Source organism: Mesocricetus auratus, unplaced genomic scaffold (genome assembly GCF_017639785.1).
Source record: "Mesocricetus auratus isolate SY011 unplaced genomic scaffold, BCM_Maur_2.0 Super-Scaffold_100010, whole genome shotgun sequence".
Lineage (NCBI taxonomy): Eukaryota > Metazoa > Chordata > Mammalia > Rodentia > Cricetidae > Mesocricetus > Mesocricetus auratus.
This window is the reverse complement of record NW_024429194.1, coordinates 47,459,880-47,478,308: the sequence shown is the minus strand read 5'-3', so window position 1 is coordinate 47,478,308 and position 18,429 is coordinate 47,459,880. Positions and strand designations below refer to the sequence as shown.

At 38.0% G+C, this 18,429-nt stretch overlaps 1 protein-coding gene across 2 annotated transcripts in view; it reads left to right on the top strand.

Annotated features, from left to right (window-relative positions):
* The window catches only part of Nbeal1 (neurobeachin like 1), a 154,772-nt gene that overhangs the window by 12,674 nt on the left and 123,669 nt on the right, over positions 1 to 18,429 (top strand). For both annotated transcript variants that reach the window (XM_040753510.1, XM_040753509.1), the window contains exons 5-7: positions 4,319 to 4,400; positions 5,071 to 5,198; positions 12,368 to 12,450. In XM_040753510.1, the coding sequence (XP_040609444.1) occupies positions 4,319 to 4,400; positions 5,071 to 5,198; positions 12,368 to 12,450 (293 nt within the window). The remainder of the gene's footprint in view (positions 1 to 4,318; positions 4,401 to 5,070; positions 5,199 to 12,367; positions 12,451 to 18,429) is intronic.

Here is an 18,429-nt window from a genome sequence, read left to right as displayed (position 1 = left end):
TTAAGAGTGCTGCCTTAAGAGGGAGACACAACCTCACCTCTCACTTCCATCTTATTGAGAGTTTCTTAGTAGCCTTGCTGGGTAGGCAGCACTGGCAGACACACAGATAAGAATGGGTGTCAACTTCTTGGGGAAGAGTTGCAGAAATTGAGATATACCTAAGTGTCTTTTTATTACTGAATATTATTTCACACAAAAGTTCTGTAGGACTTTTTTTTTTTTAACAGGGTTTTTCTGTATTGTTTTGGAGGCTGTCCTGGAACTTTCTCTGTAGATCAGGCTGGCCTCGAACTCACAGAGATCTGCCTGCCTCTGCCTCCCGGGTGCTGGGATTGAAGGCGTGTGCCACCAACACCTGGCTCATGTCCAGGTTTTATATGAGTATTTTTCAACCCATGTAGACCATAAACATCTAGGAACAGTTGTAACATTCTCATAGTCAGTGAACAAGGATTCCCATTGTTCCCTATTTTTCCAGTTTTTATTTTCTATGCATTGGTGTTTTTTGCCTACATGCATGTCTGTTTGAGGTTGCCAGATTTCCTGGAACTGGAGTTACAGACAACGGTGAGCTGCCATGTGGGTGCTGGGAAATTAACCTAGGTCCTCTGGAAGAGCAGCCAGTGCTCTTAACCACTGAGCCATCTCTCCAGACCTCTTAACAGTGAATTCTATGCTCCTTTCCTTCTGTTACCAGAATATCTACACACACACACGCACACGTACACATGCATACTCACATGCACATACACTTACAAAACATACAAACACATAAACGAATCTCTTAGTGACTCTACTTTTAGTTTTTTAAAGCTACTTGACTCTATTTTTAAATTTTATCTATTTTTAAAAAATATTAATTTATTCATGTATTTTATGTATATGAATGCTCTATTTGCATATATACCTGCGTGACAGAAGAAGGCATAAGATCCTATTATAGCCGGGCGGTGGTGGCGCATGCCTTTAATCCCAGCACTCGGGAGGCAGAGGCAGGCGTATCTCTGTGAGTTTGAGGCCGGGCTGGACCGACAGCCTCCGAAACAATACAGAGAAACCCTGTCTCGTAAAAACAAAAAACAAAACAAAACAAAAAAAAAGATCCTATTATAGATGGCTGTGAGCCACCATGTGGTTGCTGGGAATTGAACTCAGGACCTTTGGAAGAACAACCAATGCTCTTAACCACTGAGCCATCTCTCTGGTTCCTATTTTTTTGCTTTATATTTTTAAAAGCAACTTTATATTGTATATGTTTCACAGAACTGTTTGTATGAACTTCATTCAGATTTTTTTTCTAATTGTGAACATGACTGATGACTTTTAGACTTTCAATTTTGGATCAGAAGCTGAAAGTCCTCCTTTATTTAGGTCCATTTTTTGGCTTTGTTTTGTTTTCATTTGGGGGAGTGAGAGGCAGAGGGAAGGAATGAAGAGGGTAGTAATGAGAATGGTAAGAAGATGCATGCGAATGGGATGGGACAGAACCTGATGGCGCTTTAGCTATAGTCCCCAAACTGGTAGTTTTCACATTTGGTGCATTTTGTTGATACGTAAATGCTTTGAAATTTTTTTCTTTTCGAGACAGGGTTTCTCTGTGTCTTTGGAGTGGCCTCGAACTCACATTGATAACCTGCCTCTGCCTCCCAAGTGCTGGGATTAAAGGCTTGGGCCACCACCGACCAGCCCTGTTTTGAAACTTTAAGCTTTGTCTGTGCCTCAGAGACATAGTTTTAAAGGCTGCTGGAGTTACAGATGGGATATTCTTAATGAAGTAGCCTTGTTATTTGTCAGACTGTAATAATAGCAAATTACAGTCTGACAATAAAAATTTAACTATAGGTCCTTTGCCCTTGGATCTATCTCTTTTTCCAGTACTAATTCAGATATAACTTTTAGTTAATTTTAAGCTGGGCGTGGTGGCGAGTATCTTTAATCCTAGGCAGGTGGATCTCTGTGATTTCAAGGCTAGCCTATTCCACAATTGAGTTCCAGAACAACTAGGGCTGTTACACAGAGAAACACGGTCTTGAAAAACAGCAACAACAAAAAATTTTTAAATATTTATAAATTTTATTATGTAATTGCTGTGAGATAATTCACTTCATGTAATTCACTCACTTAGTATGCCATTAATTAAAAAAAAACAAAATTGTACTTTTGCTGCAGTCAGTTTTAAAACTTACTCATCAGTTCATAAGGACAATCAGTTTTGTTTTGATTACATGTAGTGTGTCTGTGTGTCTTGTGTGTCTGTGTGCCTGTCTGTCTCTCTGTCTCTCTGTTATTTTGGAAGAGTTGGTTGTCTCCTGTGTCCCTGGGACTTAATTCAGATTGTCAAACTTGGTGGCAGATGCTTTTACCCTTTGTAACATCTTGCCCTCCCCAAGGAGGCTGAGTTTTTAATCTCTTGAGAAACAACTGCCAGACTGTTTTCCTGAGTACTGTTACAATTTAAATTCCCACCTGCTTGAAGGTTTCAGTTTTTGTACATCTTTGCCAATACTTACTGTTTTTTGCTTTTGTCTTACACATAAATCTGAAAGTAGTTTTCATGACTGATGTTGAACATTTTTCATGTAGTACATTGTGAACTACATGTAGACTTTAGAATAAAAAAATGTGTATGTGTGTATGTACATGTATGTGGCAGGTACTTGGCAGAGGCTAAAGGATGTCAGATCCCCTAGAGCTGGTGTTATGGGTGGTTGTGAGCCAGCTGAAGTGGGTGCTAGATGCCACACCCCGATTCTCTGAAAGCAGTATGTGTTCGTAACCACTGAGCCATCTCTAGTCCCTACACAGGGAATTTTAAATGTTCTTGTATTAGAGAAAGGGATTAACAACTAAGATGTCATGCTAGTTTAATTTTTTAGGGTGTGAAGTCTGTTAAGTTTTCCTGTTCTGTAAGCATCTGTAGTATGATGTTTTACTCTTTTGGCTTTTTGGGGGCCTGCCACCTAGCTCCCAAATAAATCACATATAGTGGCTTATTCTTAGTTATGAATGCCAAGCCTTAGAGCTTAGCTTGTTTCTTCCTAGCTTTTCTTTCTTTTTTTTTTAATTAATTTATTTTTTACATTCTAATATCAGTTCCTTCTCCCTCCTCTCCTCCCACTCCTCCCCTCCTCCCATTTGCTCCTCGGAGAGAATAAGGCCTCCCCTAGGAAGTCTACTAAGTCTGTCCCATCATCTCGTTGAGTTCGCAGCTTTTCTTTTCTTTTCTTTTTTTTCTTTTTGGTTTTACGAGACAGGGTTTCTCTGTATTGTTTTGGAGGCTGTCGGTCCAGCCCAGCCTCGAACTCACAGAGATCTGCCTGCCTCTGCCTCCCGAGTGCTGGGACTAAAGGCGTGCGCCACCACCGCCCGGCCAAGTTCCCTGCTTTTCTTAACTTACATTATCCCATCTATCTTTGGCCTCAGGACTTTCATCTTTCTGTATTCCTATATACCTTTCCTTTCCTTTTTACTCCATGTCTTGCTATGTATCTGGGTGACTGGCATCTGAAGTCCTCCTCCTTCCTCTCTTGTTCCTTCTTCCAGATTACTCCATCTCTTTGTACTCTATGCCTGCCAGCCCCACCTATCCTTTCTCCTGCCTTGCTGTTCAGCTCTTTATTCCGATCATCAGGTGTTTTAGACAGGCAAAGAATCTGGACGATGGTGGCAGAGGCAGGTGGATCTCTGTGAGTTCGAAGCCACCCTGGTCTACAGAGGGAGTTCCAGGACAACCTCCAGAGCAATACAGAGAAACCCTGTCTTGAAAAACAAACAAACAAACAAAAAATAATCACTGAGTTGAACAAATGCAGCATAAACAAAAGACACATACCTTAAAATAATGTTTCCCAACAAGCATCTACTGGATTTTAAGATAGAAAAATTTTATAGGTCACAGTGTCTCAGAACAGAAAACTAATAAGCTTATTTTTTAACAATAATGCCAAAAAGATACTTAGGTGTCTTAAATTATCCTAGTATATGTGTCACAATTCAAGTACTTATGGACTCTCTACTTTAACAGGATGAAATGGTAAGTCCTCTTAAAATATTTAAAAAGGACAATGTCCTTTGTATCATGAACTTCTGATACAGTTTACAAAATATGACATAAGTCAAAATAAGGGAACTAAAATTCAGAAAGTAGAGTGAAAACAGTAATGGTACATATCTTGTATAATAGCAATACCCTATGCATTCTTTTCTTTTTTACTATTATTGATATTTCATTTGCCAGTATCTGTTCTCAAAATCCAAGCTGAATATACTTGCAATATATTGCTCATATGTAATAAATATTACTCTTTTTATCTCCTAGGAATTTATCAAATGTAGAAGAAATTGGGACTTGCTCTTATATTAATCATGTTATTACCATGACAACACTGTATATTCAGCAAGTAGGTGTGAATACATCCTTTTTGTTGCTTTATTAGGACTAACTAGGTTTTACTTTTTAAAAAGTTTTTTATGTACTAACTTTGCTAAATGTTTTCAAAGAAGGTAGTAATTGAAAAGACAGTTAAAATTAGTAATGGATGATAGATCATTTTAGAAATTTGTATATTTTCTGCTTTTAAAAATGATTTAGTTTTATTTTATGTGTATTGTTTTGCCTGTGTGAGGGTGTTGGATCCTTTGGAACTGAAGTTACAAACATTTGTGAACTGCCATGTAGGTTCTGGGAATTGAATCCTGGTCCTCTAGTTAAGAGCTAGTGCTCTTAACCACTGAATCATCTCTAGTCCCAGATCCTTATTTTCTAAAAGTAGAGAAGTAGCTATTAATACATTGTTTTAATTTGAAAATTTTTATAGTTATAAAAAATGACAGTTTCATTTTATGTATAAATTTATCACAAATCTTACTGAAAAGCACATTTCCAAAGATGTTTGACTACTTAAGCTTATTCTAGGAAGAATTTAACGTTTGAGAGAATACATCTAGTTCATATGATTAAATGACTCCTAAGGAATCAAAGGAGAAGTTAGGCTTATGTAAATAAAAATGACTTACTGAAAGTTGATAAATGATACATGCTCTTAATTTTATGTTTAATTTTCTTCTCAGTTAAAAAGTAAAAAGAAGGAGAAGGAAATGGCTGATCAGACATCTATTGAAGATTTTGTGATCCATGCATTGGCATTCTGTGAAAGTTTGTATGATCCGTATAGGAATTGGAGACACAGAATTTCAGGGTATGTCTTATAAATTGTACTATTGAGATTGAGTCTCACTGTGTAACTTGGCTGGGTTGGAATTTGATATGTAAACCAGGCTGGAGAGACCCTCCAGCTTATGATCTGCTGAGATTAAAGGCCTGCATCACCAATCTGGCCGTAATATTAAAGCCTGAGCATTGGATTGAGGAGGTGGCTCAGTGAGCTTAGTGAGCTGTATATGCTTGAGGTCCTGTGTTCATATCCCTGGAACTCATGTAAAAGCTTGATATGAGAGCATGACTGTCTGTAATCATTGTGCTTTTATGAAGAAATGGGAAGTGGATACAGCTAACCTGGCATATGTAGTAGAAAACCAACAGAGTCACTGTCTCAAAATGGAAAATGCCAGGATTGATGCCTTTGACCTTCATGCACACAGTGTGTGCCTCCATTTGCACATACTTGCACATGTCCACTATACATACATGATAAATTAACAAAACAAAATTTGACTGCCATAAATTTGCATGTCTTTATAGAGAGCATATTCCGTATCTTTCTAAATGAAAGCAATATGAAAGGATTCATAGAAGAGATACATGTGGAATGTTGGGGAGATGACTCAGTAAAATGATTGCTATACAAGCATAAGAACTTTAGTTTGGTCTCGAATCCACATAAAGAGGTTAAGCTCAACAGGGTGTGCTTATAAATCCAGCACTGGGGAGGTTCAGACAGGCTTATCCTTGAAGCTTGATACCTTGTAGCTTACTCGCTGTCTTTCTCAGTTCTTCTCCATTCTATTTGTATTTATTTTTTGAGGCAGAGTTTCAGTTTGTATCATGGCTGCTTTGGAGCTGCTTTGTAGACATTGAACTCACAGAGATCTGCCTGTGTCAAGAGGTACCTTATTTTTTGAGGCAGGTTTTTACTGTCTGACCATCAAACTCCAGGGAGCTTCCTTCTTTCCAGTGCTGGAGTTATAGGAGGAGTATGGCATTTTATTTTTGTGTATGAACCTGGGTGCACATGTGTATGTCATAGGGCAATTTGTTTCTCTCCACCATGTGGGTTCTGAGGATTGAATTTAGGTTGTCACACTTGATGACAAGTTCATTATCTGCTTAACCATCTCACCAGCTGATATGGCTGGCTTTTTTTATGTGGGTGCTGGTGTTTGAACCCAGGTCCTTCTGCTTGCACAGCAAATGCATTATCAGCTGAGCAAATCCCCAGATCCTGTACTTGCATTTTTTTGTTTTTGTTTTTGTTTTTCGAGACAGGGTTTCTCTGTATTGTTTTGGAGGCTATCGGTCCAGCCTGGCCTCGAACTCACAGAGATCCACCTGCCTCTGCCTCCCGAGTGCTGGGATTAAAGGCGTGCGCCACCACCGCCCGGCTGTACTTGCATTTTGAATAGCTACCACATTTGTATAGACTGTTACAGTTCACTTCATATATTCTGTATATGTTTTATTGACATAGAATATGTCCTGGCACTTGAGAAGTTGGAAGCAGGAGGATCAGAAGTTTAAGGTTATTCTTAGCTACATAGTGAATTTGAGGCCAGCCTGGACTGTATTAAATTCTGTCCCCAAAACCACTATTCATTTTTAAGTGTATAGGCATGAGACTGGTATAGTTGATTCATTACCAGTTTCTACTACAGTGTATGTTTGTGTCCTAATGCTAAAATTGTATGACTGAACTTGTGAGCAAACAGTTGATCCTGTATAGGCACCAATATGCCAAATACTGGAAAAATGTTTCTAATTACTACACATGATTTCATGTCAAATATTATTTCTATGCAAATTTGTATGAAATTATCAATGAAGTTACAAAAAAGGAAAAAATCCTTGTGTATGTGTATTCCTGGTGAGAATACTGGGAAAGATGTGTGAAGGATACAAAATTCAAGAGATTGGCTAAAAACTATGTTTACTATAGTCATTAACGGTATATTGTATTCTTGAAAATTGCTAAGAGTAATAATTTTTAAGCATTTTCATCATAAAAGTATGAGGTAATTCATGAATGTTTCTCTCTCTTTCACACACACAAACACGCGCACGCACACACACACACACTCTCACACATGTGTGTATATGTCTGTGTGCCTGCATATGAGCAAGTGTATTTCTGAAGCTCATATTCTAAACCATAAATGTGTATGTAATCCTTATTAAAAATCAACCTTAAAAAGCCCAGCTTCTATAGGAAGATACAAATATAGAAACGATAGTAACATTGTCTGATCTCTGTGTCTCTTTGCTGTGAAAAAGTATCAGGCAGTTTGAGGGTACAGTTCATCATGGCAGGGAAGCCATGGTGACTGGAGTTTGAGGCAGGTGGTCATGTTGTCTGCAGTCAGGAAGCAGAGAGCTTTGAAACGCTAGTGCTCAGCTTGTTCTCCTACCTTAATTCAGTCTGGCAGTTAGGGTAGGTCTTCCATCTCAACCTAATCTAGAACATCCCTCATGGGCATGCCCAGAGATTGGTCTTCAAGGTAATTTTATATCTCGTCAAGTTCACAATCACTGTAAATCTTCAACAGTGTGTACTCCAGTTATTTAGTAGAAGAATTTTGTCCTCATACTTTTTTATTTAAAAAGTTTTATGTGTGGGGGAGTTGTGCTTGCACGCAAGTCTGTGTATTCCATGCATGCAGTTCTTGTGGAGGCCAGAGAGGGCATTGATCCTTTAGAACTGGCATTCTAGGTAGTTGTGAGCCTTCACTGTGTCCTAGGAATCAAGCTCCAGTCCTCTGCAAGAGCACCAGGTGTTCTTAACTGCTGAGTCCTCACTCTTGCCCCCCCTTTTAACTTTATATGTTGAAAAAGGCTGACTGTAAAATTTAATAATCTCCAGAGAAACAGAATCAATGGAACGTATAACACATATGCCTGTAGGAATTTGACTTCTTTTTAAAATCTTTTTTTTTTAAACTAGCAAGTTCTGGCTAGTTTTAGTAAAGAAAATCTTTCTTGGTTTACTTTTCACCAGTCTGTTCTGGCAACTTCTAGTAATATCAGAATCACCTGGGTCATTGAAGTCCAGTATGTATACTCTATACTTTGTAGTAGTTTCTGCATACTGTGCCCAATTCAGTATTGCTGCTGCTATAGTGATGGACACAACTTGGCCAACATCCATGATATTCTATTTTAGGTTTCCTCAAAACTGGGCAGTCGGTAAGGAAAACTAATTTTTCTTTGTCCTATCTGATCATTTTCAGAGTCTGCCCATAAACCAGCCTTTATTTCCACTTTTCATAACAAATTGTAGTCTAGAGTTGATTGATTCCAGATACTTTCTCATTTTTTGGGCTACGATTTTCCTGCCTTAAGTGTGGAACAGACAGCACCCCCTAACCAAGTGTAGCTGCCAAAATGGCCAGGGAGCAAGAAAGCAATAAATTTTCATTAAAAAATTGGCTCACATAATTGGGAAACTGGCAAGTCCAGTCTGCTGTGTGGGTGAGCAAACTGTGAGTGAACGATTGTACAGGCTGGAGAGTGACAGGTAGACACTAAGGAAAGCTAACACTGCAGATGGTGCTCAGTGGGGTAGTCTTTGTTTTCTATTCAGACTATCAGATGATTCAATGAGACCTAATCTCATTTTTTTATCTCATGAAAAAAAACAAACTTTACTCAGATTTCACAAATTTACCAGTTAATCTCATCTAAAAACATATTCTTGCTTACAAATTAATTACACTGTGCCAAGACATTTTGACTAAGTAGTAGTGGGAAGGTCTTAAGGACCTTCTGTGTCCTTCTATTGAACTCTAGAGATAATCTCTTTGAATTTTCCTTCCATAAAGATTTTTGTGTCAGGATAAATTATGTGTAGTATCAAATTAGGGCCTTAGAATAATAAAGGCGCATTTCTTATTTATGCCATCTTGTCTTTTTTTTCTGTTTTTTTTTTTTTTTTTTTTTTGAGACAGGGTTTCTCTGTGTAGCCCTGGCTGTCCTAGAACTCACTTTTTAGACCAGGCTGGCCTCAAATTCATAGTGATCTGCCCAAGCACTGGGATTATAGGTGTGTACCACCACTGGCTATCTGTCTTATTTTCAAGAAAAAGAAAAGACTTAAAAGATATTTTTGCCATGTATATGTATGTGTAGGTATGCCTTCAGGAGCAAGAGGCTTTGGATCCTTGGTCTGGAATTACAGGTGGCTGTGACTCTCCTGACATGGGTATTAGGAATGGAACTCTCTCTGGTCTACTGGGATAGTATTGTATGCTCTTAATTGCTATAGCATGTCTTCACACCTTTCCCTGTTTTTGAAAAAAAATTTTATGTGTCTTTTGTGTGTAGATAGGAACCCCTGTTAATCCTAGTCAGTTAAGTCGCACAGGACAGCCTAGGTCTTAAATGTTGTTAGTTATAATGAGAAAGAGGAAAAGAAAGTAATTGGTAATTCAAGTCTCCTTTTTGGATCATGCTACATAGCGCATCATTTTCATTCTGAATTCACTGTTGGCCAGAACTGGTTATGTGTCCCTACCACCAGGGAACACATTTAGCTCTGCCACATGAATGGGGAGACTGTGGGAATAGCAATAATTTGACAAGCGGTACCATGACTGCATCTTGCCTTTGTGTCTCTCAAGTCTTTTTTAAGTATGAAGAGGGACATGTAACTCTTCATTTGTAGGCTTTACAGTAATTTATCATTTTAGTTCCAATGACTCAGTTTTTCTCTGTTTTGATTTGTATGCTAGAGATTTTACAAAGAAAATTGTATCTTTTCCTCCCATTTCTCCCTCCCACTTTTTTATATTCAGGAATGAAATCTAAGGAAGTCTATTAAGTTTTGAAACAGTGACATTGATTTTTTTTCTTTATAGGCACCAAAGCAGATAAAGCAAGAACTGTCTGTCAGTGAATATGACAGAGGCTTTTTAGAGAAATCCTTAAAATCAGAGCAAAATGAATTTAAACATGGTAAAAGGAGACAAGGTGTTTATAAAGGTAGCTCTGATAACAAACTAAAATTAAAGTGATTGTTAGAAACCCTTTTTTGTTTATTTGTTTTTTGCGAAAGGGTTTCTCTGTTATCTCTGGTTGTCTTGGAACTCACTCTGTAGATCAGGTTGGCCTTGAACTCAGAGGTTTCCTGCCTCTGTGTCCCGAGTGCTGGTATTAAAGCCTTGTGCCACCGCTTCCTGGACAATTTTTGAAATCTTGAACAAAGGGAAGCTTCAGATAACATATCATATAGGACATGATGGGAGGTGACCATGTAAGGTGGCCACACAAAGGAGAAGCATGCATTAGTGACAGAAGTGTATATGGGGTTTCATCAGGAATTATGCCTGAAACTGTCTTTGTATTCTCTCTAATATGCTTAAAAACCCTTCAGTACTAGAGCTGCTTCCGTGGCAAGTGGCAAAGTAAGGTATTCATACTTCAGTGTCTTTGACTTAGATAGAGAGATTCAGCCACGAACTTAGAAGTAAAAAGATCATGGAAGACCTATACAAAGGATCCATAGCAGTAGCTTATGTATTTTCTTTAAACTGATGGTGAAATTAAATGGAAGTTCATAATATGTGTATTACTTATCAAAGAGTCATGTAGAACAAATTTAAGTTAAAGTAGCATAGTTACTACTTCAGCAATGTTTTAAATTATAGTTTTTACTTGCTGTAAGGGATATTTTTCATATTTCATAGAATTTCATTTTATTAATCTCTTAACTTTATTTTTATTTTACTTGGAGAATATTAAATAGTAACTCAGTGGAACTAAAGTATAAGAATCAAACAAACAAACCAACCAACAGCAACAATGACAACAAAAAACCTCCTCTTAAAATAACAGTCTGATATGTAGTTCAGTGGTAGAATGCTGTGCCTACCATTGCCTAGAGACCAGATCCTCACTCTACCACCATTTTGAGAGCAGGGATATACAGAATGCTTGTTTGTTTATTCAAATGCTTATTTATTAGTTTATTTATTATTTGTTGTGTCTACTATAATTTTAATAGCTATTGTTGCCTGTCCATGGAGAAAAAAATGTTTAGTTATGCCCTAGGCTCTATTGGCCAAATGTGACAATATATGCACAAAAATAATCACAGAAAACAATAATAAACTATAAAGAAAAAAAAGAATTTATGAGTTCATACTAGTGCTAAGTAGCTAAAGGAAAAATTAAATTTCTTGTCAGTAGTAGATTATAAAGTGCCAATTAATAAATATAGAGAAGATGTTGGAGTTGAAAGAAAATCAGCATTTTGATTTATGTATCATAGTAAAGATAGTATTAATCACAGATCATTAATTGATGATAAATCTGTAGGCAAGTTCTGATTAGGAGCATAATACATAAATGTTTCAAAATGCCTTTCAATAAATTAATTATCCTGAACAATATTACTCACTATAATAAAGTTGGTTGGGTAACCAAAATTAACATCAGTCGCACATGGTACCCTGAGAAAGACGTCATTGTCTCTGTAGTAGTTAGAACTACTACAGAGTAATTGGAGAAAGCACCAAGAAAAATTAGAAGGGGAGAGACTGGTGTATACCTGTAGCATACAGATATACAGAATTTCTAGATAGCTTCAGATATTTTCCACTTATGGTTCAGTTTCTTTATCACCATGACTGTCTAAGCATTTTTATTTTGTGTTGAACTGAAATGCCTGGAATGTCCTTAGTAGAAGCCTGTATACTTTGTATTGGCCTTTTAAAGTTTAAAATCCATGAAAACTCCTGGAATTTTCATTAAAAAATAATCCCATTCCTATACTGGAACTGCATCCTTAAAATAAGGGAGCTTAAAGATCTGGATCCATTGTATCTGAATAGACCTCAGTAAGGTGCAGATCAGCCACTAGCTTCTGCCATTTCCAAGTAATACTGTCATACTCATAGCTGTCACTTTCCCAGAACTGCCATGCAAATTCTTCTGTAGATTGGAAATTTAAATGCTGACTCCTTTTTAAATTCTCAGTTATTTGGAGACTTAACTTGGGTATCACAATGCATAATAAAAAAAATTCTTTATTTGGTAAGCACTCAGTTCCCCTTTGAACATTACTAGTCCTGAAGCTGTTTTGTTCAGTATACAAACCAAAATCAGGATGTTAAATATGTTTTAAATTGTTTTTTTTAATTTGTGCCACCTCTACTTGCTCATGTTAAAATTTGTTACTGACTTCTTTTTTAATGATAGACGAATCCTTAGTTCTGTGGAAAAGAGCAGACAGAAATACAAACCGGCTTCTCTCACAGTGGAGTTTGTTCCTTTTTTTTATCGTAAGTAACACTTTAATTCACTTTACTTTGGTTTTGAACAACTGTGATTACTGTCTTTTTTCTTACTCTGATTCTGATCTCAATTTAGTTTGTGATTTTATAAGATAAAAGCTGCTACAGAACAAAACCACTGGATAGGCTAATTTGTTTTTGGCTGTACTTTATGGTTTTTGATTTGATTAATTTTCTCCATGTTTTTTTTTTCAAGAACTAATCTGTTATTTTGGTGAGCTGAGTGAGCATTTCAAAGATTGCATATTTTAGAACTTCATAATTTTTATTAAAAACAGAAATCTTGGCTAGAGATATCCAGAGAATATATGTTTAGCATGCACCAAACCTACCATTTGAGCCTTAGAAACAAAACGAACCAGTTTGCAGCCAAACCGTTAAGAGACTTTACTATATATGTGCATGAATATATATATATATATATGACTGGTCTCTCCCTCACTGTTTTTTTTTTTTTTTAATACTGAGGCAGGGTTTCATGTCTCATAGTCTGACCTCAAACTTGTTATGCTGAGGATGACTTGATCTTGTCCTGATTGGTGGCATTATGGGCACTTGCCACCATACGTGGCTAGTTTTCATTCTTAAGATTGTGCTGGGGGCTGGAGAGGAGGCTTAGTAGTTAAGAGTGTTTGCTGATTTTGTTGAGGACCATGGTTGGTTTACGACACCTATGTAGTACTCATAACTGTTTATTCCAATTCCTTTTCTGGCCTCCCAGGGCTCTGCATACACATAGTGCACATACCTATGTGTAGTTAAACACTCATATACCTAAAATAAAGATGAATAAATCTGGAAAGAAAAAGATTGTGCTGGGTAGGAATGTAGTTCAGTTGAAAGAATGCTTGCTTATCATGCCCTAGGTTCAATTCATAACTACATTAATGGGCCATTGTGTCACATGCCTGTAATCTAAGCACTTGAGAGGTAGAGGCAGGATGATCAGGCCATCTTTGGCTGCAGAACAAGTTTGAGGCCAACTTTGTCTTAAAAAAAGAAAAGATATGCCATCTTTCAAGAATATAGAAAAAAGTGGGGCTGGAGAGATGACTCGCTGATTAAGAGCACTGACTGCTTCTTCAGAGGACCCTGGTTCAGTTCCCAACACCCACATGGCAGCTCACAACTGTCTGCAATTCCACTTCCAGGGGACCTGACATCCATGGCAAAACACCAATGCACATAAAATAAACAAAGTAAAAAAGAATATAGAAAAAAAATCACAAAATATAAAAGGAGCGCTTTGTTTCTTGAGTATATTGCTTACTGGAACATGTAAAATCTTAACATTTGCCACAATGCTTTCTGCCCCCAGTGCAATAAAGTAAGACAGAAAAGTCTTGTTTGCTCAGTGAAGACAGCTATACTACTCATCTTGTATCATTACTATTAGTGGCTGACTTTACCCTAGATGGTCAAATGCACATATTCATAATAAGCTATGCTTGGAACTGGCTCACTTTAAAGATATAGGACAGGAAACCCACATGCTAGTGCAATAGTATGGTGTTTCTGTACAGCTCAAGTCTTCGTAGCTGCTTAAGGGCTGTTCTTTAATTATATAAAGTTGTAAGACCAGAATGGAATGAAATCTTAGATCTTTGCATGTGTAAATTGTGTACATATTTTGTTAATTGATCTCAGTACTTTTTACTTTCTTGTAAATTATTTTTGGTTATATTGTCTATTGTTAGTAGTATATAGAAACTATATATATAAATACACATACACACATGTTATTCTTTGTATACATTATATATGTATATACTATGTTACTTATGTATTATATATATACATATATGTATATACACATATGTATATAGCATGTATATTATATATTATATATGCTTTCTATATATTATATATTCTGTGACCTTGCTAAATAAATTCCCATCTAAGTTGTAGTAATAGGTGTTCCATAGGGTTTTATATGTATACTGTTGTGCCTGCAAAATACACATTTTCCCTTTTCTTGGTGTCCATATGTTAATTAAACCTAGCATTGCATTTCAAGCCTGTAGGATTTTTTTGTTATGTTTTGTGTAATTTTAAAAATTTAATTTATGTGCGTGCGCACATGCATTCATGCCATCGTACCTGTGTGGAGGTCATAGAACAGTGTGCAGATGTTGATTCTCTTTTTCTACCATATAGTTCTTGGGGATTAAATTCAGACTGTCACTTTTGGCAGCAAGTGCCTTTGTGTACTGAGCCATCTTGCCAGCCCCTTTGGGTAGTTTTGAATCAGGGTAATTGTTCTAGTATACTTTGGTTGCTGTAACAGAATACTTGAGATTGACTTAAACACAAAAGTTTATTTTCTCATAGTTTTGGTGGTCCTAACAGGGTTTGGATTCTGGTGAGGTCTTTTTGTGGTCTGCTGGCGGTTTCCTTATAATCTCAGATGGTAGGATTGACACCTCTTCTGATAAGAATGCCAATTTTGTTGTATCAGGTATCCCCTTTCTGATCTTACCTAACCTTAATTACCTCTTCAGAAGCTCTGCCTCCAGTATAGACATGTGGGTATGTGAGTTAAGGCATCAGTATTAGAGTTTGGGAGGGATAGTTAAGTCTATACTATTTCATCCCTGCCCCACCCCAAATTAATTTATTTATCACATGCAAAATATGTTCATTCTATCCTGGTAGTCCAAATGTCTTAACACGTTCCAGTATTGGCTCTCAATAGTCTAGAATCCAATATCTCTTCTAAATGTTCTTACTGAGATATGAGCAAAACTCAGGTGCATTCCCAGTGAGTCAGCTTCCCTCTTCAACTGTACACCTGTGATAGGTACTTCCAAAATACAGTGGCAAATCTGGAAAAGGATGCAGATTCTCATTCTCAAAGGGAGGTATTGGAAGGAAGAAATGGGTGACATGTTTCAAGCTATCATAAAATCTGGAAAGATAAATTCTATTACTTTAAAATTGAAGATAATCTTTGATTTAGTACTGTGCACTTCCATTAGGGAGCTTGTGCTATGCCTTCTAGCTATAAGGCATTCATTTTATTTAGTTATTTATAATTATTGTATGTATCTGTGTATGACATGTGTGTGGGCATGCATGCTGCAGTCTGCATGTGAAGGTCAGGGACCAACTTTGGGGAGTTAGTTCTTTCTTTCTACTTTTACATCGATTCCAAGGATAGAACTCAGGTCACCAGCTTTGCACAGTAGGAGTCTTTACTCGCTGAGTCATCTTGCTGGCCTTAATTTTTTTTTTTTGATATAGGGATTTGCACTTTCTGTTTTCTCCGAGTCACCACCCATGTGCTTGTCTTTGTGAATACAGTCCTGTCCCTGAGTAGGTTGTCCTGACTCACTGAAACTGAGGTGTAGTCCTCTAAAATTGAAAAAATTACATCAGTTTTCCTTCATTCCTTCCTGTTTTCTTTGCCCTTTTCAACTGGAAGTGGTATATCTTTACTGGTATAATTCTGTCCTTATTTCTGTGGTGAATTAAGTCAGTAAGTCATATTGTCACTGGAATCTTGGCCTGAACTCCTTGTCTGACAGTCCTTGTGATCTCCATCCAGAATAGAGACAAGTAGATTTTTCTGGGGGACTTTGAAGTGGTTGATGGGCTTGCTTAGATTGTTTCTTCTAGGAGGGAGACATTCTTTATCAAGAGTGTCTCCTCCATAAAAACCTTTAAAAGTTCAGTGTTTGGAGCCAGCTTTAGTTATAGCTAAGATACCTCTAAGACCAGAGAAAAGAATCAGATCACATTCTTCTCACCAGTAATTAAAGTCCTGCTGCTCCAGACCTTTCTTTGTTTTATTGGTTTTTAACCTCATTGTCCTCTGAGTCTGCTAATACACCCTAAGTCTGCTATCTAATACCCTCTTCCCCAGCACATACACCAAGAGTTGAGGCCCTAAGATCATTTAGGAGAGTAACATTAGGCTAATCTGTATTTTTGGCTGAAATGGGATATACTAGAGTTTAAGATCTCTATCTTGGTGACTTTCAGGCCTCAGAGGATAGTTTTTTATTAAAAAGGATTAAAAAAATTATTTACTTTTGGGCTGGAGAGATGGCTCAGAGGTTAAGAGCACTGACTACTCTTCTAGAGGTCCTGAGTTCAATTCCCAGCAACCATATGTTGGCTCACAACCATCTATAATGAGATCTGGTACCCTCTTCTGGCCTTCCAAGGCTGAATGCTCGATACATAATAAATAAATCTTTAAAAAATTATTTACTTTTGTTTTATGTGCATTGGTGTTTTGCCATGGATTGGATCCCTTGGAATCGGAGTTACAGACAGTTTGAGCTACCATGTGGTTGCTGGGAATTGAACTCAGGACCTCTGGAAGAGCAGCCAGTGCTCTTAACTACTGAATCATCTCTCCAGTTCCTTAAAAAGGGTTTTTGTTTGTGGGGAGGGTAGGCTGGAGAGATAGCTCAGAGGTTAAGAGCACTGGCTGCTCTTCAGAGGTCCTGTATTCAATTCCTAGCAACCACATGGTGGCTCACAATCACCTTTAATGAGATCTGGTGCCCTCTTCTGGCCTGCAGGCATATATGAAGACAGACTGTTGTATATAAAATATAAAAGTAGATTTTTTTTTAAAGTTTTTTTCAATTTTTAAAATAATTTTATTCATTTTTTATTACATTTTTTAAAGAAAAAAGCTTGCTTCACATGTCAATCCCAGCTCCCTCACCCTCCCCTCCTCCTTTAACCCCCACCAGCCTACCCAACCTCCCCCCCATCCCCACGCCCTTCCCCATACGGGATATCCAGAGTCTGTCATTTTGTTCAGGGCAGGGCCTAGGCCCTCCCCCCAAGATTCCAGGCTGAGAGAGCATCCCTCTTTGTGATTTGGACACACAATGTCCATTTGTATGCTCGGGACAAATACTGATCTACTGCCTAGGGCCCCATATATTGTCTAGGCCTCTTCACTGACAACCACATTCAGGGGGTCTGGGTCAGTCCCATGCTGGCCTCCTAGCTGTTGGTCTGGGGTCCAAGAACTTCCCTTTATTCGAGTAGCTGTTTCTGTTGGTTTCACCATCCCATTCTTTACCCCTTTGTTCATTACTCCTCCCTCTCTGTAACTGGGTTCCAGGGGTTCAGTTCAGTGTTTAGCTGTGGGTGTTTGCCTCTGCTGCCATCAATAACTGGAGGAAGGTTCTAGGATGGCATATAAGGTAGTTGTCAAAATCATTATCAGGGATGGGCATTTAAGGTAGTCTGTCCACTATTTGATTAGTTTGCCAGTTGGTGTCATCCTTGTAGATGGCTAGAGATCTCACTGGTGCCAGATCTCTCCTCAAACCTATAATGACTCCCTCCATTATGGTATTTCTCATTCTGTTCTCCCCTTTTCTTTCCCCAACTTAACCTTCTTGCTCCCCCATGACCTCCTCTCTACTTCTCCCCCTCTCTTTTTCGCAGCTCCCACTCCCCTCCCTGCCCTGCTCCCAATCTGCTCAGGAGATCTTGCCTCATTCCCTATCTCTGGGGTACCATGCATATCTCTCTTAGGTTCTTTGCTGTTTCCCAGACTTTCTGGTAGTGGAATTGTAGGCCGGCACTCCCCTGATCCATGTCTAAAATCCATATATGAGTGAGTACATACCATGTTTGTCTTTTTGTGACTGGGTTACCTCATTAAGGATGTTTTTTTCTAGTGCTGTCCATTTGCCTGCAAATTTCAAGATTCCTTTGTTTTTTTCCACTGAATTTTACTCCATTATGTATATATATACCAAATTTTCTACTATTCAGTTGAGGGTCATCTAAGTTGCTTTCATGTTCTGGTTATTACAAATAACGCATCAGGTGAGCTTGGGACCTCCTGGGGACCCAATCCCCACCCATCAGACCTGCTCCCTTGATCTTCCGGGGCCTGCTCCTGGCTCCCACCATGGAGTGAACCCACCTAGAGAGGAAGGAAGTGAGTCCTGCCAGACCCCATCCTCGCCTCTCCCCATATCCATGCTC